The following is a 27,059-nucleotide window of genomic DNA, read 5'->3' on the forward strand; positions in this document are numbered from 1 at the left end:
ACTTAGACTTTATTATTTACAAGTTAAATTACACAGCAGCTTTACACAGCATGAGATGGCGAGGAGGGAGAGGAGCGGGAAGAAACTGGCCAACCCCACCTCTTGTGTGTAGCTGTTTTCAGTGCTGCCCCACCCGCTCCTGGATGAGGCCTGGGTCACAGGTTTAAGTCGGATTCTGGCTCTGACAGCCCCAGCATCACCAGGGCTCCCACGAGCAGCTTCTTCACAGGCATGGGGGGTGAGTGCGAGGGCATCAGCTGCCAGGAGGAAGTGACTGCATTAGCAGGGGTGCTGCCCCTCCCCCCGCCCCATCCCCCCTGGGACTCACTTTGTCTAGGCGATGGCGATAAATGAGGCCGCTGGAATTCAGGTAGAAAGTGGAATAGGCATCGTAGGTCCTGGTGAAGGAAGAGAAGCTGAGGGGAAGGTGACTGATCCCAAAGATTAATTCAAGCATTTGCTTAAACTCCTAGTTCCTTAACTGTGCTATGTACTCGTGTTAGATGACCTGGGGACTGAAAAATCCTGATGCCCAGGTTGCACCCCGTTACAATAAAGCAGAACGTCTGGCACCAAGATGATCCCACTGTGCAGCTGTCTACAAACTGCTGATTTGGGGCGAGCCTACCAATTTCTTGGGATCCTACTTTGCCAGAAATTAACCAAGTACTTTACCTAAGGGTGTGAGGCTCAACTTACGAGGCAGGAATTTTCATTTGTTCAGTAAGTATTGGAATTCCTACCTATGTGCCAGGTGATAGACACGAACAAGCAGAGTTCAGAGGTTCTCTCATGTACCCGAAAGTCCCATTTCTGTGCCAATAAAGGAGACTAAGCCAAGACCCCCGCCCTCAAGGAGCCTCAGAGAAGGCAGGTGGATGAAGGGTTATCTAGGACACTGACGCATCGGGAAACGGGTTGTGGCCTGGGGTCCTTCCTCACCCCTTACCGGTAAAGCTCTTCCTTGTCACGCTTATACAAACGCAGAAGCAGCATGTGGATGGGCAGCCCCACCAGCCGCCAGCGGGCTTGCAGGGTCCAGTTCTCAGGGTGGCGGGTCAACTGCAGAACCTCCAACTGAACTTGTGCAAAATAGTTCCAGGCCAGGAAGCGGCAGAGGGTCAGCGACAGGATGTACCACGTCCGGCCCCTGAGAAGAAGGGATGGGAAGGAAATCCCATGCAGAATCAGAAAGCAGAGCCGCGTGAGGAATGGGAAGCAGCCGAGCACCTTCCCTGGTAAGGACACAGCACGCGGTCCTCCCTCCCACCACCCCGCCCGCGCAGACTCACTTGGTACGTATGCTCAGGATCTCGTTGATGAACTCCACGTCCGAGGAGTAGAGAGTGTAGTCATGGGAGTGAAGGAAGAGAGTGGGAAGCTGGGTGGAAGAAGAAGGCATGACCCAGTGGGAAAGGAGAGATGACCCCAGTTCTCAGTTTTCTATTCTTAGTGCCTCCTTCCCTCTGCGTGGAAGGTCATTTCCATGCCATGCGTAACTTCCCTTAATGCACACAGGACTATCTTCTCTCTGGGAAATGTTTGTAAATGTTTCTATGCTCGCCTGTGGTGCCAAGAACGAATCCAGTTGACCAACCCTCTGTTTCCAAGGCTACCTGCATCCCCACCGGTGGATGGAGGTCACTTCTGAATTGACTCACCTCTTGTCTCAGTCTCTCATACATGACAGCCAGGTGCTCCTCCATACTGGGCTCTCCGGACGGAGGGGCAGGGGAGGGGCGGGCGGTCACAGGGGCTTGGAAAGATAGCACAGCCCCAAGATAGGGGCAGGAAGGTCCCTCAAGTAGGCCCCTAAGCCCATCCAGACAGCCACTATGCAACTCAGGGCCTGGTCCCTCCTCCCCCTTTCCTGGAGGGAGGCTGGCCCATGGTGAGCTGAGGGCTTGGGCCTGAGGGAGAGGTAACGGGGGAGCCCGGGGAAGCAGCCCAGGGGGAGGGCATGAGAGCGCGGGAGACCAGAGAGGAGGAGCGGGAGGAGTGGAAGTCGTGGGCTGGGGCCACAGGGGTGGGAATGGCAGAGCCCGTGGAGAAGGCTGGTCCTGAGGAGGAAGAACGAAAGGAAAAATGGTAACCCAGCTGCCTGCTGGCCCTGCATCCAAACTCGCACTAACACTTCACTCCCACCCGCTCCTCGGGCAGAAGCGGGAATTGCTCAAGGAAAAGGGGCTGGATTCACCTCCATCTCCAGGAGGTGGCAAATGCCTTTCCATTTAAGACCCCGATACTTTGGGGGCAGCCCCACCGCTCCTGGAGCAAGAATCACACCCGTGTTTGAAGGGTGGACAAGGGGGAATGGCGTTTTACTGCGCTGTGGGCGAAAGGCGTGGCCTGCAGTGAGGCGGGCTGTGAGGTCAAGGGAACAGGAGCCCGCTGAGTGCCAAGCCCAGGCGCACCCTCCAGCACTCCGTTCCCTGTAAACCCTCTTCCGGTGGAGGAGGAGGAGGAGGAAGCCACGCGAGGCACGGCGAGGGCTCTGCCCCATCACACGTGCAGCCCTGCCCTTCTGCGGCCGTGCACAAAGGTACGCTACCGCTCCGGGCCCCGAGCGAAGGCTGGACTTCACTCCCGCTTAATGACCTTGGAACTGATGCGGAGGAGGTCACCCAAGTCTGGCGGACCAGGCCCCGCGTCCCTCCATCACTCCGGGGGCGTGGCCACCTGCCCACCTGGGCGCAGGGCCCGAGCCGGGTCCGCCGGTCCGAGGCCGCCTTCCGGCCGGGACCGCTATCCGGGTGCAAGGTCTGTCTGGTGGGGACCGGTAACGCCGGGAGCGGGTGCGTGCGAACCTCTCCGCCCCCCGCCCTTCAAATCACCTCCAGGCACAGACCGTCGCGGAGACGTGGACGTCCCCCACCCCCCAAGACCCGGAGGAACGACCGGGGCTGGCGGCGCCCCTTCCGCGTCCGCGACCCTCGTCCTCCACACGCCGCCGGCACGGGGAGGGCGGCGGGCGTCACTGCGCCTGCGCAGACTGCGCGCTCCGCCCGCGCACGGCTGGAGGGTCTCCCCGCCCCGCCTCCCTCCCGGGCGCCCCTTCCTCACCTGGGGCCGAGCCTGGTAGGCGCGGAGGCACGGGCCCAGACGCCGGGCCGCCCCCCTGCTGGGTTGGTACATGGTCTTCCGGGAGCGGGAGCGCGCCTCCCGAGTGCGGCTGCCCCTCCTCGCGGGGTGAGCGCGCCCCGCGGCCGGCTCCTTGAAGGGGAAAGGAGGGGGTCAGGGCTGCGGGGAGGGAAACGGAGACGGTCCGCGCCTGCGCACTGCGGCAGGTCTGGCGGGGCGGCGAGGCGCCGGTCTGCTGTCAATGCGCCTGCGCCAGCGGCCGGAGCCTGCCTTGGCGCGCCTGCGCAGTAAACCAGCGGCCGCGGGCTTCGCGCCACCCCGGGCGCTCGCGCAAGATGCTGGGCGAAGAGGATGAGAGTGAAATACGGACAGGCGGGCTTCTCGGAAGCTCTCGAGATAAAAATGCTTTATTGCTCTGGCGAAGGGAAGTGGTTTGGCACTGCCGAGAGGCCTGTTGAATGAGTGAACGAGTGAATGCACACCCACGGGCAGGCGGCGGCGGCTGCTCCCGTCCTGAGAGAAGGCGGACTGGCACGGGTGGCGGGCTGCAGTCACCAAGGCCTGGTGCCGCGGCGTTCCTGCAGGTTCCGAATGACCCTGGCGTTGAACACGTCCCCCGCCACGGTGCAGTGCTGGGCTGCGGGGGCCGGGGCCGGGGCCGGCACTGTGTGCACGGGGGCCTCCCCGCACCCATCCTGGGGCAAGGTCTCCTCGCTGGCAGCCCTGGGGGGTGGGAGGAGATGAGAGGGTTATAGAGGCTCCGAGGGGGGATTAAGATCACGCTCAGGGTCTTTCTGGCTCTTATGTAGAGGACAATGATGGGAGCACTGGTGCTAAGTCCAAACTTGAAACCTCAGAAAGTGCCCAAGGGAAGTGCCAGAGTTGAATTTATAGGGAAACAGGCTTGTAGGATGTTAGGTAGAAGGATTTTTTTTTTCTTGGGTGGGGGGTCCAGTTGGAAGGATAAGATTTCAGAAGGAGCAGAGAGTGATGTTAGGAAAAGAGACAGAGGTGCGGGGAGGCCAGGAGGGGAGGGGATCAGGCCTCACCTATTCTCTGTTTCCTGCTTCCATTCTTGGCTGCCTGTGGAAATACCAGGCATGTGCATGGGAAGGCTGGAGCAGGCAGTGAGCATGACCTGCTTGATTTGAGGGCAAGGAGGGAAGAATACTTACCTGTGCTGGGGGGTGAGGAATTCAGCCCCCCATAGCGGCTGTAGCAGCAGCTCTGGGCTACCAGCCCCGGGGGAGCCCCCCTGTAGGAGAAAGGGGAGGTGGTGGGGAAGAGGCTGGGGGAGGGGGAGGTGAGTGGGTGTGGGAGAATCAGGAGAGGAATAAACCGAATAGCACAGGAGTACAGGGGGCAGTTAGACTTCTGGGGCTCTAACCTAAGCAGCCCGAAAAGGGGAGGGAGCTCATTTTATACCCGAAGACTTTCTGGAGCAATCCTGAGTATTGCTTTACTATTTCTAGTTGGAGTAAGGTGTTAATAACTGTGATGCAAATCATCTCACAAAAACAGACTTACACCTAGGTAAGCCAATCTGTTGGACCAGGTGCCGGATGTTTGGTTTGGAAAACATGGTTGCCTTAATTATAGGGAGTGGCAAAGCTGATTTAGGAAGAAAAGGGAGGGAGCCTTTGAAGAGAGTGACAGACTGTGTTGGGCACTCAACAGAGGTAAGGGACTGCCGGGAGAGGTGCCAGGGTTTGGTGGGGGAGAAGGAAACCAGAATGGGAAGAGGAACCCAGGGGACCATTAGGGGATTGTTACAGGGATGCAACTAGTAGGTCCCAGGCATAATGGCAAACCTTGACATCTCAGCAAGGGCTGGCCTGGGGCGGAGGGGCGGGTCACAGGGGAGAGCCGGGGGGAATGGGGAAGTAACAGAAGCCTCCGCAGAGGGACCCAGCAGCTGCATGAGGGGAGACAGGACCCGGGCAGGAGAAGGCCCAGCAATGCAATGGGGAAGGGTGGACACTAGACCCTGCAGGGGAGCGCTGCGACTCCTTGCTGGATCTCAGCAATGAGAGAGACGAGCGAGACCGAGGTTCAGGTCCCAGGAAAATAAGAGGTGACGCCAAGGAGGCCGAGACCTTACGTTGCTTTTTGGGGTGTGCTTTTTCATTCAAAATGTCCATTTAAAAACACAAAGGAATTCACACTTTATTCAAACAACACTGAGAGGGAGGAGAAAGGGGGGAATGAGTAGGGAGAAAGGGAGATCCTGCTCCCGAGGATTTGGGGGAACACAGTGGGGGCACCTGATCTACCACGCATTCAGAGGAAGGGCGGAGGAGGAGGTCTTACACCTGGGTGTGGAGCAGGGAAAAGAGCTCTGCTGTGGAGGAAAGAAGAAAGGAAGACCAGAGAGACGTTCCCATCACCTCAGGACAACCTCACAAGGACTACATCAGCAGCTAGCTACTGGGGAGGACGGATCCGGGAGCTGACAGGCCCTTGAGACTCAGGCTCCTCTTGTGAAACGTGGCAAAGATGGCCCCTCTGACCCCAGGTGCTCGCTGAGATCTGCTGCCGAGAAACGAAGTCCCTCACACAATCTGGCCTGGGGGTAGTGCTGTCTTCAGAAGTGCGAGTCTGGCCCCAAAGCAGACATCAGCTCAGGGGTCCCTGACACACACACAGAACAGGTAATGAAGAGCTTAGCCATATTGGGGGTCCCTTGAAGGAGCTGTAAGTCCCTGTCCTATCCACCTGGACTGCTCCGAAGCAACCTCCCTGGCTGGCGTGAGCGGCTGACCGGCAGAGCAGGTGGTAGCGCACAGCAGTACTAGGGCATCACTGGACACTAGAGTGAGACACGGGGTTACTCCAGGGACAGGTTCCTGCAGCGGAGGCCGTTGGGCCCCCATGGTGGTCTAGAGTCCGGCAGGGAGCCAGGGTGTGCTGCCCTGGACCATCAGGAGGAGCTGCGCGGCCGTGTGGGGAGTGCTCAGAGACCGCGTTAGGAGAGGAGGTGCTTGTAGGGCAAGGAGAGCTACAAGGTAGTGGGCCCCTGGGACCTTGACAACCCAGCTGTCCAAGAAGGGAGAAGAGGGAATCTGAGGGGCTCTGTCAGGCTCCACGGGATCCTGGGGACACACTGGAAGAGAAGGGGTGGGTTCTTGGGGACCCAGGGGGGCAGAGGGTTAACTGTCAGTAGCGACTGTCCTCAGAGCGGGGGAGGGAGCTGTGGGAGGATGGCACGGACAGGAGGTAGGGAGAGGGAAAAGGGGGAAGAGAAAAAACAGGGAAGTCAGAGGTGAAGAGGAAGCTGGGAGAGAAACAGGAGATGCCCACTCAGCCTGCTGGATGGCTCCTGCCCGTGTCAGGCACGCCACGGCTCCTTCCAGCAGGGACTACACCATCTCCCCCAACTCAGCCCCCATGGACCTGGTTCTTCCTCCCACAGCAGCCCGGTTCTGTTCTGTTCTGCCCCCTCACTGCCTTCACTCCCCGCCCGCTCCCTCACATCCCCGGGTCTCCCCGCGGTCCTGGCGGCAGCCTCTGGCTCCACCCGCCTTGGAAGCCCCGTTACCTGGTGCGGCGGCGCTGGGCCGGGCTGGCCGCAGGGTCGGTAGCCAGCAGAAGGCGGGCAGTAGGGTGAGGGGGGCAGAGGCGCAGGGAACGCAGCAGCTCCTGCTCTGGCACAAAGGGGCGGAGGGGACCTCGTTCTGGCGAGCTCCCCAGGCTGCTGGAGCGTGGGGGGTGGGCTGGAGGAGTGGCGCGGCGAGGGGCTCTGTTCAGGGGCCAGGGAGGCTCCACAGCCACCTTCAGAACTGGGAGGAGGAGGAAGAGCAAGACAGACAGAGAAGTGGGGCGAGGGGGAGAGTCCGACAGGAGAGATCAGGGCAGCAGAGAGGTCAGAGCCTGCAGCGAGAATGGGTCCTTCCCTGAGTGGGCGCCCCCCACCGCACACCCTGCCGCCTTACATTCTCGGTCACTCGAGGAGTACGGCTTAATGTCTCCCTCTGCTCTCTTGGGGGGCAGCTTCCTCGCTGGAGCTGGCGGTGAGAAGACACAGGCGCGGGGAACACCAAGAGACACACTTTGTACCCTTCCTCCCGGCCACGACCCCACGACCCAGACCTCTGCTCCCTGACGCCACAGCTCCCCCACAGAAGAGGGAGCTGGGGGTGCTGGAGACGCTGGGGAGAGCCAGGAGGAGAGGCCGAGTGCAGCGTGGGGGGAAAGACCCAGGGGGACCCTGAGGCCTGGGGGTGCAGGAGAAGGGCAGCCAGCGAGGTGAGCTCTTACAGCCCCTGGGGTTGTGGGCAGAGGGTGGTCCCGGCCGGGCACTCTATAGGAGGTGAGGGGACGGGGCCTGGGTGAGGCAGGGATCGCTCAGGAGAGGCCAGGTGCGGCGGGCAGAACCTCCCCTTCCAGTGCAAGGGGAAGGGTTAAGTGTTACTGGGAAGAAAGGCTGGAGAGGAAACCTATCTGGAAAGGAGCAGAGGGGGCTGACCTGGGGGGAGGCTCAGCCTCCGCCCTCCCTTCTCTACTTGCCCCGTCCTTTCCCTCAGGGGGGTCTCCCTCAGGAGGCCAGGGGCGGCTTCCGGGCAAATCCCCGTGAGCTTTCTCCGGCCGCTGTGGGCCTCTCGTCCCCTCGCAGCCGCCGGGCCAGCAGGGCGGGCGCGGGGCGCTCGGCACCCACAGCGAGGCGTGGACAGCAGTCCCTCCCAGGGCCGGACGGCCTGTCCTCTGAGTGACAGTCACCGCCTTTCCTGGCCAAGGAGGAGGCCCGGAGGGGCCCTTTGCGAGGGCGCGGCCTGGGGCAGGGAGCGGGGGGGGGGGCCTGGGCTTCTCCAGACCCGTTCATTAAGTGTTGGGATGTGATACATTCTGAGCATCATCTTCTAAAACGAATGTCTGCACTTGGTGCCTCAGGGTTCTGTGACTGCCCCTGGGGGCTGACTGCCCGGGCGGCCCTCCGGCGGGGTGTGCGGTTTACAAGGAGCTGGGGCCCTGAACAAGAGGCCCAGGGGCATCAGCGGGCTGGGTCCCACCACTGCGCGTGGGAGGCAGGGGAGAGGCTGCAGGGGCGGCAGCTTGGCCAGGTCCCCACCCACCCGGCCACCCGGCCACAGCCCGCCCAGCGGTGCGGTTACCAGCGGGCGCAGGGTCCGCCGCAGCGCGCGAGTGCCGCGTTGCCCTCAGAGGGGGCGCAGGGGGCCCTGTGAGGAAGGAAGCGGGGTGCCCCTCAGTGAGGGGACCAGTGGGGCCAAGAATCCACCTCTTTTCTTTCCCTCGCCCCACTATTTGACCCACACACACAAGGTGAGAACACTTACGATGCTGATGGGCAAAGAAGCCTTCAAAGATCACAAAGTTGTTCACCTAGAAGACAAAACAAGCAAAATGGGGTCGTCCATGCAGCCACGCAGAAACGACTCGGGCACAGAGCCTGGCCTGGAAAAGCCACGTGGGCAGAGGAAAGCGGCTTCCGTTCCCACGGGCGGCACCCGCAGGCTGTGACCGTGACCGCACTGACAAGGCAGGCAGGACCGCAGGAGCCAGACCACCCAGAAAAAGGAGAACCGAGCTGGAGGAACCACACTTCCCGGTTTCGGTTCTACAAAGCCACGGCCACCAAGACCACGCGTGGAAGCCGAAGAACAGACGACAGAGTGAGAGTCCCGAAGTACACGCGTGTGTCTGTGGCCAGCCGACTTTCAACAAGGGTGCCGAGCGCCATTCCACGCGGGAAGAGCAGTCTCCAACAAATGGCGCTTAGACAACTGAAACTCCACACGCAAGATAAAGACTTCGGACCTCTATTCCACACCGCAGACACAAACCAAACACACATCCACACGGATCTAGGAGCTGAAACTATGAAAACCTTAGAAGGAAACATGGAGGAAAATTATCACTTTGGATTAGACAATTTCTTAACTATGACATCGAAAGCACAAATAACATTCATCAAAAGTAAAACCTTTGGTGTTTCAAAAGACACTTTCAAGAAAATGAAGACAACCCACAACCAAAATAGGCCAAAATATTTTGCAAATCATATGTCTGATAACGATGTGGTATCTAGAATATATATTTTTTAAAAAAAAAAACACTCTTAAACTTGAGAAAAAAAAACACAATTTAAAAATGGGCAGGGGGAAACCGGTTTGGCTCAGTGGATAGAGCATCGGCCTGCGGACTGAAGGGTCCCAGGTTCGATTCCGGTCAAGGGCATGGACCTTGGTTGCGGGCACATCCCCAGTGGGAGGTGTGCAGGAGGCAGCTGATCGATATTTCTCTCTAATCGATGTTTCTAGCTCTCTATCCCGCCCCCTTCCTCTCTGTAAAAAAATCAATAAAATATATTTTAAAAAATAAATAAAAATGGGCATGGGACTTGAATAAACATTTCTCTGAAGAAAATACTAAAAGGGCTGGTGAGCCCTGGAAAAGATGCTCAGTGTCATAGGGAGATGCAAAGCAAACCCACGGAGAGAGACCACTTCACACCACGAGGATGATCACTTTTCTTTAAAAAGGGAAATAACAAATGTTGGTGAGGATGTAGAGAAATTGAAACACTCATCCATTGTAGTCATTGGAAAAACAGTTTGTCGGTTCTTCAAAAAGGTAAACAAAGAATCACTGTATGATCAGCAATTCCACTCTTAGGTATATACCCAAGAGAATTGAAAATACAAATGCAAACAAAACCTTGTACATAATATCCATAATGGACAAAAACTGGAAACAACCAAATATCAATCAGCCGCCCTAACCAGTTTGGCTCAGTGGATAGAGCGTCAGCCTGCGGACTGAAGGGTCCCAGGTTCGATTCCGGTCAAGGGCATGTACCTTGGTTGCAGGCACATCCCCAGTAGGGGGCGTGCAGGAGGCAGCTGATCGATGTTTCTCTCTCATCAATGTTTCTAACTCTATATCCCTCTCCCTTCCTCTCTGTAAAAAAAATCAATAAAAAAAATATTTTTAAAAAAATAGTGAATTTTATCTCAAAAACAAAAAGCCCAGACCCTTTTAGGTTCTCCCAGGACCCAGTCTCACAAAGTGTCAAGGCAGGAGAGAGGAAGATGGCTGCCGACGGGAAGGCAGGCTGCAAGATAGTGTGTGAGTGAGAGAAGGAAAGGAGAGTGTGTGGACGTGGGGGAGTGTCTATTTGTGGGTGAGGGACAGCTCTACTCCAAGGGACTGTTGGGGACTGCCGGACCGGGCTCCCCTGACCGGGCAGCCTCCACTGCTGCTGAAATCTCTCCCGGAGCGACCGGCTCTGCCGCAGGGACCGCGCCGTCTTGAAGGGGAGAGTGGCTGTGAGCAGAAGCCTATACAACCACAACGCCCAGGGACCAGCTTCGAACCCAGGAACACCGGGTCTCAAGCAGCGCGAATACACAGACTTGGACGAGCTCTGCACCTCCTCACGGAAAGGTCAGATTCCACCCAGAGAAAGGCGAGGTCTGCGATCCAGGCTGGAGGGAGAAACGCGTGCAGCGGGATCTAGAGGTTCGGGGGAAGTCTGCGCCCCACAAAATCCGTGGTCTTTGGGACCCGCATAGTCCACGAATGTGGAAGGGGGTCCACAGGGCTGCTGGCAGAAGGGAACACTAGAAATCAACCCATAGCCGGGCTGGGCACAAAAAGGCACCCTGAAATTTTTACCAGTAAACCGGCTGTGCTGTGCCAGGGGGAAAAGACATGCACAGAGTCGCGCACAGTGCCTGGGCAAAAAAGTCGAGAGTTCGCACACTTCCTATGGCTCTCTTTTCTTTAAATCCTTGCTTTTGATTACTAAGCTCAGTACATGGGATCATCCAATTAAAAACACTCTCAGAGACTGCAGGGGAAAGCTGTTTTTGTGGAACCTGGGGATCAGAGCAGGGAGAAATGATCAGAAAACAAGCTCTGAGGCAGTCCATTCCCCCAACCCAGTATTAAGCACGGCAGGGAAAACAAAAACTAAATACTGGGTAGAAAGGACTTACAGCCCTGGATGTCAATACAGACACACTGCCACCCAGGGATTGAATCACAAATAGACTCTTGTGTAAATACAACTAAAGGCAGGCTGAGAAACAAAGAAATACTGCCTGCTTGAAAACAGGATTGTGGCTACGACACAGAGAAGCAGTGGAACGCAGGGAACTTCAATACTGTCCTGACTACCTGACAGGAAACAGGCATACCAAACAGAACAGTAGAGGAAGTGAATGACCTTCACTGCTGCACATTTTTATTTTTTACCTTTTACTTAAGAAACTAAATTTTTTTCTCACTTGATTTTACCTTTTTAATTATTATATTTTTATTTTTAATCAGTATTATTACTACTATTATTTTACCTTTTTTTAAAGTTTCATTTTATTTTCTCTTTATTTTATTTTATTTTGGGATTTGTGTTCTACATTCTATTTTCATTTTTCCTTTAGCATCATTATACTCTATCTCAACTTTACCTTTATGCCAGCACTCTCTTCCTCACTTTTCCCCTTTTGTTCTCCTGTTTCTCTTACCCTATTCCAGCTTTAGATTTTCCCTATTCCTTCTTTTTACCCCCTGTTAAAAATTCATTCTACTTATATATCTAATTTCCCATCCCCTGCTCCAAGTCCATACACACTTCTCTCTTCTCTTTCTTCGCTATCCACATTTTTTTCTCTCTTCCCCCTTTTTGTTGGTTTGTTTTTATTTTGTTGTTTTTTATGTTTTTGTTTTATTTTGTTTTGTTTTGCCCTTCTTTCTCTCCATCCTATTGTTGATTGTTTAGATTGTTTGTTTGTTTGTTTGTGTGATTGTTTCTCTTTTTTTGCTTGTTTTTTTCTCTCCTCACTTGTTATTAGTTGTTGTTTGTAATTTGCATTCATATCTGGGTGTTAGTTGTTTGCATGTTTTGGGATTAGTTGTTCTATTGAAGTTTTCTCCCCATATAAATAGGTTTTTCCCCTTCTTTTTTATTCTCTTTCATACTTTTTTTTCCTTTTCTCAATATCATTTTTGCACTCTTTTTTTTTATTCACTAATTCTCTTTTCTGGGTGGTCACCTTTATTTGGGGTTATTAGTATCATGAATACATTTGTGTTCAGTGCCTTCGGCATTGTGTGTGGTGCCTTGTTGTGTTGTATTTTGTGCCTTTAAGTCAACGCAGGAGAGAGAGAGCTACATAACCAGATACCTGGAGAGGAGAGATCATGGGGAGACAAAGAAACAGCCCACATATGAAAGAAAAGCAGGCATCACCAGAAAAGGAAGTAAACAAAATGGAGGCAAGCGACCTGTCAGAGAAAGAATTCAGAGAAAAGGTCATAAGGTCACTGAAAAGGTTGGAAGACAAACTCAACAATATTTGTAAGAACCAAGAGGAAATGAAGAATGAAGAAGAAATGAGAAATGACATCGCTGCTGTAAAGAAATCAATAGAAAGCATCAACAGTAGACTAGAAGAAGCAGAAGACTGCATCAGTGAGCTTGAAGACAAGGTAGGAAAAAATATACAAGCAGAGCAGCATCTCGAAAAAAAAATTAAAAAACAGGAGGAGAGCCTAAGGGAACTTTGGGACACCACGAAACGAAACAACATCCGCACAATAGGGGTGCCAGAAGGAGAGGAAACAGAGCAAGGAATAGAAAACCTGTTTGAAGAAATAATGACAGAAAACTTCCCTGATATAGGGAAGAAAAAACCCCCACAAATCCAAGAAGCTCACAGACCCCAAGCAAAATGAACCCCAAAAGACCGACACCAAGGCACATTATAATTAAACTAGTAGCCCATCGTGTGATATCGTACGCAATAGGCCACCCACTGCTTGCGCGGGAGCTGGTGAAAACCGCAGCGCACCGCTGGGAGCCGCACTGCTCCCACAGGAGCCGAGCTGCTTCTGCAGGAGGTGGGCCTGCCGTCTCCTCTCTGGGCCTGTGTTTGGCTGCAGAGGCTGTGGGCCAGCCCTCCATCCCTGTCCGAGTCCACTCCAGCTCCAGGGGACTGCCTGAGCCAGGGTGCAGTGTCTTGCTGGCCCCACTGTCTCTGTCTCCATCTCCGCTCCGGGCCTCAACTGCGCACACAACCTCCTCCTGTCCAGTCGTGACCTGTTAAGGCATCCTGGCCTAATTTGCATATTTCCTCTTTATTTATATACAGATGGGCAAATACCAACGACAAAGTAAGAATCTTAAAAGCAGCCAAAGAGAGAAACAAAGTTACCTACAAAGGATCCCCCATCAGACTAGCGACTGATTTCTCAACAGAAACTCATCAGGCCAGAAGGGAATGAAATGAAATATACAAAGTCATGCAAAGGAAGGGTCTGAATCCAAGAATACTGTACCCAGCAAGGCTATCAATCAAAATCGAGGGTGAAATCAGGAGCTTCACAGACAAAAAAAGGACTAAGGGAGTTTATTACCACCAAACCAGCAATGCAAGAAATGCTAAAGGGAATGCTGTGAAAAGAAGAAATAGGAAGCGAAGAAGGAACACAGGCATAAAGAATAAAAATGGTGACAAACAAGTACCTATCAATAATAACTTTAAATGTAAATGGATTAAATGGCCCAATCAAAAGACATAGGGTAGTTGAGTGGATAAGAAAACATGACCCATATATCTGCTGTCTACAGGAAACCCACCTCAGAAAAAAGGACTCACACAGACTGTTGGGGAAGAGATGGAAAAAGGTTTTTCAGGCGAATGGAAATGAAAAAAGAGCTGGGGTAGCAATAGTTATATCTGACAAATTAGATCTCAAAGTGAAGGACATAACAAGAGATAAGGAAGGCCACTTCATAATACTAAAGGGAGCAATCCAACAAGAAGATATAACTCTGGTAAACATATATGCACCCAATACAGGAGCACCCAAATACATGAAAAAAAAAAAAAAAAAACTTCTGGAGGATATCAAGGAAGAGATTGAGAGCAATACAGTCATAGTAGGGGACTTTAAATCCTACTAACACCACTGGACAAATCTTGTAAACAAAAAAATCAACAAAGAAACATCAATTCTAAATGACTCACTAGATCAGATGGAATTAATTGACATCTTCAGAACATTTCACCCCAAAGCCACAGAATATACATTCTTCTCAAGTGCACATGGGTCATTTTCAAAGATAGACCATATATTGGGACATAGGTAAAGTCTCTTCAAATTCAAGAAGATAGGAATCATATCAAGCATCTTCTCAGACCACACTGGCATAAAACTAGAAATCAACTACAATAAAAACAAAAAACAAAAATCAAACACCTGAAGGCTAAATAGCATGCTACTAAACAATGACTGGGTTACCAGATAAATCAAAGAAATAAAAAGCATCATGGCAACAAACAACAATGAAAACACAACAATCCAAAATCTATGGGACACAGAAAAAGCAGTCTTGAGAGGGAAGTTCATAGCTCTACAAGCCTAATGCAAAAAACAAGAAACAATGGTAATAAATTACCTAACCCTACAACTCAAAGAGTTAGAAAGAGAGCAACAAGAAAAGCCCAGTGTAAGAAGAAGGAAGGAAATAATAAAGATCAGAGTGGAAATAAATGACATAGAGACCAAAAAAGCAATACAAAAGTTTAACAAAACCAAGAGCTAGTTCTTTGAAAGGATAAACAAGATTGATGAACCTCTAGCCAGGCTCACCAAGAAGCAAAGAGAGAGGACCCAAATAAACAAAATCAGAAATGAAAGTGGTGAAGTAACAACCAATCCCACAGAAATACAAACGATTATGAAAAAAATACTATGAACAACTCTATTCCAACAAAATGGACAACCTAGATGAAATAAACATATTCTTAGAGAAATGCAAGCTCCCAAATCTCAACCAAGAAGAATAAAAAAACTTGAATAGGCCGATAACTACCGAAGAAATTGAAGCAGCGATCAAAAGTCTTCCAGCAAACAAAAATCCTGGTCCGGACGGCTTTATAGGGGAGTTCTACCAAGCATAAAAAGAAGAATGAAAACCTATCCTTCTCAGACAATTCCAAAAAATCCAAGAGGAAGGCACACTTCCAAGCTCTTTCTATGAAGCCAGCATTACCCTAATCCCAAAACCAGATAAAGACACCACAAAAAAAGTGAACTGCAGGCCAATATCCTTGATGAACATAGATGCTAAAATCCTCAACAAAATTCTAGCAAATCCGATTCAGCAATATATTAGAAAGATCATACATCATGACCAAGTGGGATTTATTCCAGGGATGCAAGGATTGTACAATATCCACAAATCAATAAATGTGATACATCACATAAACAAAATGGGAGACAAAATTCACATAATCATATCAATTGATGCAGAAAAAGCATTTGACAAAATCCAACACCCTTTCTTGATAAAAACTCAGCAAAGTGGGAATAAAGGGATCATACCTCAACATAATAAAAGCCCTATATGACAAACCTACAGCCAACATCATACTCAATGGGCAAAAACTAAACCCATTTCCCCTAGGAACAGAAAAAAGACAAGGATGCCCACTTTCACCACTGCTGCTCAACATAGCACTAGAAGTACTAGACATAGCGATCAGACAAGAAGAAATAAAAGGCATTCAAATTGGAAAAGAAGTAAAACTGTCCTTATTAGCAGATGACATGATACTATCCATAGAAAACCCCAAAGACACCATCAAAAAAACTACTAGACCCAATAAATGAATTTGGCAACGTAGCAGGATACAAAATTAACACCCAGAAATCTATGGCCGTTTTATACACCAATAATGAACTCACAGAAAGAGAAATGGAAAAAAAAAAACAACAGCCAAAACCGGTTTGGCTCAGTGGATAGAGCGTCGGCCTGCGGATTGAGGGGTCCCAGGTTCGATTCCGGTCAAGGGCATGTACCTTGGTTGTGGGCACATTCCCGATAGGGGGTGTGCAGGAGGCAGCTGGTCGATGTTTCTCTCTCGTCGATGTTTCTAGCTTTCTATCACTCTCCCTTCCTCTCTGTAAAAAATCAATAAAATATATTAAAAAAAAAAAAAAAAAAAAAAAAAAAAGAAAAAAAAACAACAATCCCATTTACCATTGCACCAAAAAAATTAAGATACCTAGGAATAAACTTAACTAAGAATGCAAAAGACCTGTACTCAGAAAACCACAGGACATTGAAAAAACAGATAAAGGAAGACATAAACAAATGGAATAACTTACCATGTTCATGGATTGGTAGAATCAACATTATTAAAATGTCCATACTACCTAAAGTAATCTATATATTCAATGCAATATCTATTAAAATACCAATGGCATATTTCAAAGATCTAGAACAAACTCTCCAAAAATTCATCTGGAATAAAAAGAGACCCTGACCCTGGCTGGTTTGGCTCAGTGGATAGAGTGTCAGCCTGCTGACTGAAGGGTCCCAGGTTCAATTCTGGTCAAGGGCACATGCCTAGGTTGCAGGCTTGATCCCCAGTAGGGGACATGAAGGAGGCAGCCAATCAATGATTCTCTCTCATCATTGATGTTTCTATCTCTCTTTCCCTCTCCCTTCCTCTCTGAAATCAATAAAAGATATATTTAACCCTTTGCACTCGCTTACTTTTTTCTCGATTCCTTTATTCTACTCGGGATTTAATTTTTTAAATACCCCAGATTTTACAAAGCACGGCAGTAGAATAAAAAACTGGAGTTTCTTTTCATACAAACTTATTTATTTGGATTTTTTTATATTTCAAATTATTGATACATTCAAAGAGTATAAAAAGAGCTGCTACCGATGCTAACTGTGTCGAGTCACACTCGACATCCGAGTGCAAAAGGTTAAAGAGAGAGAGAGAGAGAGAGAGAGAGAGAGAGAGAGAGAGAGAGCCCGAATAGCCACAGCAATCCTGAGAAAGAAGAACAACGTTGGATGGATCACAATAACCAGATATCAAGCTATACTACAAAGCCACGGTTCTCAAACCTGCCTGGTACTGGCACAAGAACAGGCATATAGATCAATGGATCAGAACAGAGACCCCAGAAATTGACCCAAGCCAGTATGTTCAATTAATATTTGACAAAGGAGGCAAGAGCATACAATGGAGTCAAGACAGTCTCTTCAATAAATGGTGTTGGGGAAAATGGACAGATACGTGCAAAAAAATGAAACTAGACCACCAACTTACACCATACACAAGAATATGCTCAAAATGGATAAAGGACTTAAATGTAAGTTGGAAACCATAAAAATCCTAGAAGAAACCATAGGCAGCAAAATCTCAGACATCTCTTGTAGCAATATATTTACAGATACATCTCCTGGGGCAAAGGAAACTAAAGAGAAAATAAACAAATGGGACTACATCAAAACAAAAGCTTCTACACAGCAAAAGAAACCATCAAAAGAGAAACCAAGATGGCGACATAGGTAAACACCTGAACTTGCCGCCTCGCACAACAACTTCAAAATTACAACTAAAAGACAAAACGGACATCATCCAGACCACAGGAAGGCTGGCTAAGTGGAAATTCTACAACTAGAAGGGAAGAGAAAAGCACACTGAGACTCAGAGGAGTTGCAGAAGTAAAGTGCAGAGGTACGGAGGCGTGCGCCCGGAGAGGGCTGGCAACTGACTACATGGCTGACTTTCTCAATCCGGAGGGAGACACAAGTTCCTGACCACTCTGAACTCCAGTTCCGGGTGAGAATCTGGGGACCCAGACTCATACGGAGAGAAACTGGACTGTCTGGCAGCGGGCGGAACTCAAGGGCGGCTTTCTCTCAGAGGTGCTTGTAGCGATTACCGAGGGACACTGAAACCCGGGGGCCTCTTAGGGCAGGGCTGACGGGAAGCTATCGCTGTTTGCTCCGCCCTGAGACTCGGCCCCATCAGACTGTGTGCAGAGGCTTTTGCATATGAATGGCCTGGTTCTTTGAATTCTAAACTTACCTATCAAACTGCAGCTGAGGCAGAGAGACCCAGAACATCCAAAAGAAGGCCCAAGGCCCCACAGCACCTTGCATTGCTTCACAGCTGGGCCTCATCTGGGCACCTCCAAAACCCAAACAAAGAAGAAGAATCTGCAGATCTCTCCTTAGCTCCTGCTGGGTGGCCTCAGGCAGAGGCTAAATTAGCACCTCCTTGGAGATCCAAGAGCCAATGTACCAAGGGGTCAGAGTAGGACCATCCAGATTACAACTCCTCAGATCCATAAGGGACGCACTCAGGGGGCAGACTCAGTGAGCACCAAAGCCCCACTGAAGCAAGTCTTGTCTCATAAGGGTGTCTCCAGCACAGACACAGCTGATCCTCACAGCCAATTGGCCCGGAGGTCAATTCCTCCCAGTGATACCAAGAACTATCAAGACTTAACTACAACAAGGCTGCACACACAGTCCACAAAGGGGTGCACCAAGAGTGTCCACCTCAGGTAACTGGGGAGGCTGAGCCACTGGGCCCTATAGGACACCTAGCACACAAAGCCACTCTATCAACTCAGGGAAGCAGCCAAAATGCGGAGACAAAGAAACAGGTCACAAATGACAGAAATGGAGGAAAGCAAATGACTGGATATAGAGTTCAAAACCACGGTTATAAGGTTTTTCAAGAATTTTCTAGAAACCGCCGATAAATTTAGTGAGACCCTCAAGGATATAAAAAAGGACCAACTAGAAATTAAGCATACACGGACTGAAATAAAAAATAATATACAGAGATCCAACAGCAGACTAGAGCAGTGGTTCTCAACCTTTCTAATGCCGTGACCCTTTAATACAGTTCCTCATATTGTGGTGACCCCCAACCATAAAATTATTTTCATTGCTACTTCATAACTGTAATTTTGCTACTGTTATGAATCGTAATGTTTTCCGATGGTCTTAGGCGACCCTGCTAGCAGTTCTCAACCTGTGGGTCATGACAGAAAAGCCCACTGCAAGAAACAACAAGAAAGCCCACTGCATGGGAGAACATATTTGCAAATGTTATCTCCAAAAAGGGTTTAAACTCCAACATTTATAGGGAACTTTTACAACTTAACAAAAGGAAGACAAACAATCCAATCAAAAAATGGGCAAAGGACCTAAATAGACACTTTTTGAAAGAGGACAGTCAGAAAGTCAAGAGACATAGGAAAACATACTCAAAGTCACTAATCATCTGAGAGATGCAAATCAAAACAACAATGAGGTACCACCTCACACCTGTCAGAATGGCTATCATCAACAAATCAACAAACAACAAGTGCTGGAGAAAAAGGACCCTCCTTCACTGCTGGTGGGAATGCAGACTGGTGCAGCCACTGTGGAAGACAGTATGGTATTTCCTCAAAAATTTAAAAATGGAACTCCCATTTGACCCAGTGATCCCACTTCTAGGAATATTTCCCAAGAAAACAGAAACACCAATCAGAAAGGATATATGCACCCCTATGTTCATAGCAGCACAATTTACAATAGCTAAGATTTGGAAACAGCCTAAATGCCCATCAGCAGATGAGTGGATTAGAAAACTATGGTACATGTACAAAGTGGAATACTACGCTGCTATAAAAAGGAACTCCTACCATTTGCAGCAGCATGGATGGAACTGGACAGCATTATGCTAAGTGAAATAAGCCAGGCAGTGAAAGAAAAATACCACATGATATCAGTCACCCTATATAATAAAGAGGTAATATGCAAATTGATCATCACTCCAACACTCAAGATGGCCACCACCATGTGGACACAAGATGGCTGGCAGGGGAGGGCAGTTGTGGGTGATCAGGCCAGCAGGAGAGGGCAGTTGGGAGGGACCAGGCCTGAAACAGAGGACAGTTGGGGGCGATCAGGCCTTCAGGGGAGGGCAGTTTGGGGTGACCGGGCCAGCAGTGCAGGGCAGTTAGGGATGACCAGGCTGGCAAAGGAAGGAAGTTAGGGGCGACCAGGCCAGCAGGGGAGGACAGATAGGGGCGACCAGGCCGGCAGGGAAGGGCAGTTATGGACGACCAGGCTGGCAAGGGAGGGAAGTTAGGGGTGACCGGGCCAGCAAGGGAGGGCAGTTGGGGGTGACCAGGGATACAGGGGAGGACAGTTAAGGGTGACCAGGCCAGCAGGGGAGGGAAGTTAGGGGCAATCGGGCCAGCAGGGGAGCAGTTAGGCGTAGATCAGGCTGGCAAGGGAGTGGTTAGGGGCAATCAGGTAGGCAGAAAGAAGCGGTTAGGGGCAATCAGGAAGGCAGGTAGGCAAGCGGTTGGGAGCCAGCAGTCCTGGGTTGTGTGAGGGATGTCCGACTGCCCGTTTAGGCCCGATCCAAGGGGTCCTTGATTGGAGAGGGTGCAGGCTGGGCTGAGGGACACACACCCCTGGGTATGAATTTTGTGCACCAGGCCTCTAGTTTATGGATAATAAAGAACATTATAACCTGATGAACAAAAAGATAGATGCAGAGGCAGAGAAGCATCGAACAGATTGTCAAATTACAGCAGGAAGGCTGGGGAGGGTTGTGGTGGTGGTGGGGGCGGGGAGGTAAGAGATCAACCGAAGGACTTGTATGCATGCATAATCATAACCAATGGACGCAAGACACTGGGGGGGGGGGCGGTGAGGGCATGTGCCAGGGGGTAGGGGATGCCAGGGGAAGGTCAATGGGGAGAAAAAGGAGACATATGTACTACTATTTGTAATACTTTAAACAATAAAATAAAATTTAATAAAAAATGTCAAGGCAGGCATCCAGAACTGTCCAAACAAAGCCCACTGACAAGAGCACAGGGTCTCAGGCTCCTCACGGAGCACAGGAAGATTTACTGGTAAGGAGGGCTCCAGTGTGTGGAGCTATCGAGGGAAGATATGCTGGAGGACAGGGTATCACTTTGATGTCTAATAATTGATCATTTTAGAATTATTTGATTATATTATCACATTCAATTTGGCCTTCACAAAACCCTATTTTAAAGAAGAGTAAAAATGACTTGGAGACCTGGCTGGTGTAACTCAGTGGTTAGAGCGTCGGCCCATGCATCAAAGGGTTGCGGGTTCGATCCCCAGTAGGGGTGCGTGTGGGAGGCAACCTATTGATGTGTCTTTTTCACATCAATGTTTCCTCTCTATTCCCCTCCCTCCCATCCATTCTCTCTAAAAAACATATCCTTGGGTGAGGATTAACAACAACAACAACAACAACAACAAAGACTTAGAGACATGGCTTGCCCAAAGCCAAGTACCATATTTTTCCGTGTATAAGACACCCCCATGTATAAGACACCCCCATGTATAAGACACCCCCCACTTTTCCAACCCAAAATTAAGAAATCAATATTTTAAACATATTGCTGGTTTTCCTCTTATGGCCTTCTCTTTTGGCATCTTAAGGAGTTGTTCTTCCTGTTTTCTCCACTGTCTGATCATACACTCTGTGGGAGGAGGTCCAAACTGTCTCTCTGCAGCTCTAGTTCCATGCTCTTTTGCAGAGCTCATTACATCAGTTTGAATTTTGCAGAGCAAGACAACTGCTTATGGGTATTTGTCTTTTTATTTTTTGACATCTGTATGGGCTCAGAACGCCCCAGTCCCTGTTGCATCTCCACCTCCAATTACGGCATCAGCTGACATCAGTAACAACAAGGCTCATGATTGGAGGAAGCCTGTTTGACAAGGTATGGACAACCACACACCCATGCAGCTCCCTCCTTGGCTGACTTCTGTGTATAAGACACCCCTCGATTTTCAGTCTAACGATTTTAGAAAAAAAATAGCTTCGTATACATAGAAAAAGACGGAAGTTGCAAATGGCAGAGCTGGGCCTCGAGCCCCAAATTGTGTTTTTTTGTTAATCCTCACCCGAGGATATTTTTCCATTGATTTTTAGAGAGAGTTTGACAGGGAGAGACACAGAGAGAGAAACATCAATGTGAGAGAGACACATTGATTGGTTGCCTCCTGCAGGTGCCCCTGGACCTGGAGCGGGGATCAAGCCAGCAACCAAGGTACGTGCCCCTTGACCACCAGAATCGAATCCAGGACCTTTAGTCCGAGGGCCAAACCATCCCGAGATGATGCATGTAGATACCACGCAGAGCGCATGGAACATGAGCCACTATTCTTTACACCCCATCCTGTCGGGGGTTCCCGTATCTGGGTCATGTGTTTGATGCCAGACGTGTGCTCCTTCCACTGCTCTCTGCTGCCTTTAAAAATACATACATGTTTTCATTGATCTCAGAGAGGAAGGAAAAGGGAGAGAGAGAAACATCAATGATGAGAGAGAATCATGATCGACTGACTCTGTTGGCTCTTAATGTAACAATACATGTGGGCCCTAGCCACTTTGGCTCAGTGGATAGAGTGTTGGCCAGCGGACTGAAGGGTCCTGAGTTTGATTCCGGTCAAGGGCATATGCCAGGGTTGCGGGCTCGATCCCCAGTAGGGTGTGTGCCAATCAATGATTCTCTCTCATCATTAATGTTTCTATCTCTATCTCTCTCCCTCTTCCTTCCTCTCTGAAATTAATAAAAATATATTTAAAAATAAATAAATAAAAACACATGTGGGAGTACACTCTAAATCAGGGGTGGGGAACCTTTTTTCTGCCAAGAGCCATTTGGATATTTATACCATCATTTTTGGGCCATACAAAATTATCAACTTAAAAATCACCCTGCTATATTTGGTCAATTAATTAACTCACCCCTAATGCCTTGGCAGGGCCAGACCAAATGACTTCAAGGGCCTTATATGCCCACAGGCCGGACGTTCCCCGCCCCTGCTCTAAGTAGACCCTGTCTGTCTCCTGCCTTGATCTGCTGTAATGTGTGCCAACACACCCTCCCCCTCCCCCAACACACCCAGCGTTCCAGCCACACCAAACTGCGTGCAGTGCCCCGATAGGCACGTAGTGCCTCCCTGCCTGTGTTCATGCTGGTTCTTCCACATGAGAAGCACTTTAACCCACCTACTTCTGTCTCTCGATAAACACCCAGCTTTCAAGATTAAGCATAATCAAATCATTCTTTACCCAACCTCAACCCCAAGGTAGCACACACCACCATGTCCTTATGCTTCCTCTGTAAACATATCCATCCAATCATGTTCCAATACATTAACTGTTCATGCTCCTATCCAAGGAGCCCAATCCCAGCCCCACCACCCACTTTTTTTTTTTTTTAATATATTTTATTGATTTTTACAGGGAGGAAGGGAGAGGGACAGAAAGCTAGAAACGTCAATGAGAGAGAAACATCGACCAGCTGCCTCCTGCACACCCCCTACTGGGGATGTGCCCGCAACCAAGGTACATGCCCTTGACCGGAATCGAACCTGGGACCTTCCAGTCCGCAGGCCGACGCTCTATCCACTGAGCCAAACCGGTTTCGGCCCCACTTTTTTTTTAAAATATATTTTTATTGATTTCAGAGAGGAAGGGAGTGAGAGAGAGAGAGAGAAAGATAGAACATCAATGATGAGAAAGAATCATGGATCGGCTGCCTCCTGCACGCCCCCACACTGGGGATCGAGCCTGCAACCTGGGCATGTGCCCCTGACTGGGAATCGAACTATGACCTCCTGGTTCACAGGTTGACACTCAACCACTGAGCAACACCAGCCGGGCAGCCACCACCCACTTAATACACTGCTTCAGCAATCCCCCCCACATGCTTTGACATTATCAGATTTTCTCTTTATGGAGTCATTCTTATGCTGTTAGTTCTTCCAACTGAAAAGAATCAACCTGCTCTTCATCCACCTCCTTCTCCAACTCTTGCTCTATTTTTCTGTTCCCCTTAAAGCAGCATTTAAAAGAGTGTCCTTGCCGAAACCGGTTTGGCTCAGTGGGTAGAGCGTCGGTCTGCGGACTGGAAGGTCCCAGGTTCGATTCCGGTCAAGGGCACGTACATTGGTTGCGGGCACATCCCCCGGTGGGGGGAGTGCAGGAGGCAGCTGGTCGATGTCTTTCTCTCATCGATGTTTCTAGCTCTCTATCCCTCTCCCTTACTCTCTGTGAAAAATCAATAAAATATATTTAAAAAAAAAATAAAAATAAAAGAGTGTCCTTGGCCCTGACCAGGTAGCTCAGTTGGTTAGAGCATTGTCCTGATAGACCAAGGTTGCAGGTTCAATCCCCAGTCAAGGTACATAGAAGAATCAACCAATGATGCAAGAAATAAGTGGAACAACAAGCCTATGTTTCTCTCTTTCTCTCTCTAAAATCAATAAAAAACCTATACTAGCCCTAGCCGCTTTGGCTCAGTGGATAGAGCGTCAGCCTGCCGACTGAAGGGTCCCGGGTTCGATTCCGGTCAAGGGCATGTGCCTTGGTTGCGGGTGCATGCCCATTGGGTAGTGTGCAGGAGGCAGCTGATCGATGTTTCTATCTATCCCTCTCCCTTCCTCTCTGTAAAAAATCAATAAATCAATAAATAAATCTATACTAATAAAAACCTATGTGGTCATCACATCCTCACGCCGTGACGCCCTCACGCTGCAACGAGCGATCACCAGGAAGCTGTGTGAGCAGCAGGCGCACGTGGGTGGGCAGGGGCTTGATGCTGTGTGAGAGACACAGAGGCGGGGCCCTCAGTTCCATGCAAGGCCTGGGGGTCCCGCAGCTCCAAGCGGCGCCGGAGGCAGGGCCCGTGGCTCCAGCCTACCTCTTTGGGGCAATCCATCAAAGAGCCCTGGATGGGTGGGCGGGGCCTACCTCTTTGGGGCGATCGATTGTGGGGCTCCTGCACTGTGAGAGGGCACAGGCCAGGCTGAGGGACACCGCCCCCATGCCGAGTGCACAAATTTTGTGCACCAGACTTCTAGTAAAAAAATAAAAGAGTATCCTATTCTTGCTATCTCCAGTTCCTAGTTTCTCAATCTCCTAAACCCACTGCCCATCTGACTTACACCCACCACCACACCATGCTCCTCAGGGTCACAATGACCGCAGGCAGCCGCTTCCCAGATCTCTTCTCACCTCCGATCAGTGCCATTCGGGTCAGTAAGCCGTTCCTTCCTCCTGGAAGCACCTTCCTTACTGGCCTCCGGGTCAACTTACTTGTAAGTTTTTTTCAACTTCACTAGTTACTCCTTGGTCACACTTACTGGTTCTTCCTCTCCTCCCTTTTTTTAAATATGTTTTTATTGATTTCGGAGAGGAAGAGAGAGGGAGAGAAAGATAGAAACATCAATGATGAGAATCATGATCGGCTGCCTCCTGCACACCCCCTACTGGGGATCGAGCCCGCAACCCGGGCATGTGCCCTTGACTGGAATTGAACCGGGGACCCTTCAATCTGCTGGCCAATGGTCTATACACTGAGCCACACCAGTCTATCCACTGGGCCTCCCTATATAAAAAAAGAATAGTTTATTGATTTTTAGAGAGAGGGAGAGAGAAACATTGATGTGAGAGTGCAACATCAATTGGCTGCCTCTTGCACACCCCTTACCGGGGATTGAGCCTAAAACCTGGGCATGTGCTCTTGACCTAGAATCGAACTGGCAACCTCTTGGTGCACAGGACAATGCCAAACCACTGAGCAGCACTGGCCAGGACCTCCCTGGCTTTTTAAAAGAGTTCCCAAGGGCTCAAGTCTTTGGACACCTTGTCTATCACCTCTTGGTGATGTCATCCTGTCCCACTGCTTTCAATACTCTATGTATACTGAAAACTCTCCGTCCAAAACCTCTCTCAACTCCAGGGAAACACCCAACTGTCTACTTAACTGGAACTTAGCGCAGACATCTCCAATTAACATATTCAAAATGAAGTCCTACTATTTCTCCCAAATCTGTTCCACCCATCAACTCAGTTAAAGTAACTCCATCCTTCCAACTCCTCAGGCCAACAACTTGGGAAATCATCCTTAACTCCCTCCCTCTCTCTCCATGGAGAATCTCTCAGGAAATTACTTGTGTTAACGTCGCAATATTTGAAATTTGACCACTCCTTGCATGTCTACTGTTACCGCCTTGGTCTGAGCCACCACCACTTTCATCAGGATTGTTGGCTCCTACCTGGTCTGCTTGCTTCAGCCTTTTCTCCCCTTCTGCTTACTTTTAGTTTACTTTTTTTGTTTTTTAAGAGAGATGCAGGGAGAGGGAGACAGAGAAACATCGACTGGTTACCCTCTGTAGGCATCCCAACAGGGTATCGAACTGGCAGCCCAGGCATCGAACCCGAAAGCTTTTGGTATATAGGATGGTGCTCCAACCAGCAGCGCCTCCGCAGCAGGGACCCTGCTGGGTTTGTTTAAACCCTCTCTCAGCGAGTGAGGAAGGGAGGGAGGAACAGATGTGAGAGTACACATCGATTGGTTGCCTCCCACACACGCCCTGACGGGGGACAGGGATCAAACCTGCCACCCAGGTTTGCACCCTTGTCCGGGAATTGAACCCACAACTCTCAGGTGCATGGGTCAACATTCTAACCACTGAGCCATGCCAGCCAGGGCAGCTGCTTTTTTTTTTTTAATTAATTAATTAATTTATTTATTTATTTTTAATTTCTTTATTGATTAAGGTGTCACATATTTGTCCTCATCCCCCCATTCCCATCCCACACCCCTCCCCACGGATGCCCCAACCCCCTGTTGAACTTAACCATTGGTTAGGCTCATATGCATGCACACAAGTCCTTTGGTTGATCTCTCCCCCCTCCTCTATCCTCCCTCTGAGGCCCGATAGTCCGATCGATGCCTCCTTGTTTCTGGTTCTGTTGTTGTTCATCAGTCTATGTTGTTCATCATTTCCCCTAGATGAGCGAGATCATGTGTCACTAGAGATATACTTATATGAACTGAATGTGAGACGAGCAATAATAGTTATGCTGACAGGCAAATGAATCAGTCTGTAGTGAGTTTCTTTGGACCAACAGCTCTTTTGAGACCCAATATCAATGTCCACCAGTTCCTTATGTGTACATGTCGGCACTGACCCCTCAGCTCTGGATGGTGGAAAAATGGTGGTAATGCAGGTTCGATTCCCTCTGGTTGGGTCTCGGCCGGACCCGGGGGCACGGCTTCATCCAGACCCAGGGGCACGTGACCTCACCCGGACCCAGGTGCGCGCGGCTTTCCCCGGACCCGGGATCCAGCTT

General features: G+C 49.9%; 2 protein-coding genes across 7 annotated transcripts in view; both read right to left on the bottom strand.

Annotated features, from left to right (window-relative positions):
- On the bottom strand, positions 1-3,273 carry LOC307105516 (uncharacterized protein C6orf136 homolog). The gene is made up of 6 exons (XM_079781352.1): positions 3,064-3,273; positions 1,662-2,060; positions 1,293-1,381; positions 950-1,150; positions 329-398; positions 1-257 (listed from the first exon to the last, which is right to left on the bottom strand). The coding sequence occupies exons 1-6, from the start codon at positions 3,133-3,135 to the stop codon at positions 156-158; spliced, it is 933 nt and encodes a 310-aa protein (XP_079637478.1). The 5' UTR covers positions 3,136-3,273; the 3' UTR covers positions 1-155.
- Positions 3,200-27,059, bottom strand: part of ATAT1 (alpha tubulin acetyltransferase 1) — a 42,774-nt gene continuing 18,914 nt past the window's right edge. The window contains exons 7-13 of one of the 6 annotated variants that reach the window (XM_079781350.1): positions 8,373-8,418; positions 8,190-8,255; positions 7,014-7,085; positions 6,620-6,860; positions 4,257-4,336; positions 4,131-4,164; positions 3,471-3,804 (exon numbers count right to left, since the gene is read on the bottom strand). In XM_079781350.1, the coding sequence (XP_079637476.1) occupies positions 3,633-3,804; positions 4,131-4,164; positions 4,257-4,336; positions 6,620-6,860; positions 7,014-7,085; positions 8,190-8,255; positions 8,373-8,418 (711 nt within the window). In that variant the 3' untranslated portion in view covers positions 3,471-3,632. Of the gene's footprint in view, positions 3,805-4,130; positions 6,272-6,619; positions 6,861-7,013; positions 7,086-8,189; positions 8,256-8,372; positions 8,419-27,059 lie in introns of all 6 variants that reach the window. The other 5 variants (XR_013814032.1, XM_079781349.1, XR_013814031.1 and 2 more) reach the window with 5 other exon arrangements.

This window comes from Cnephaeus nilssonii (genome assembly GCF_951640355.1).
Source record: "Cnephaeus nilssonii genome assembly, chromosome: 9".
NCBI lineage: Eukaryota > Metazoa > Chordata > Mammalia > Chiroptera > Vespertilionidae > Cnephaeus > Cnephaeus nilssonii.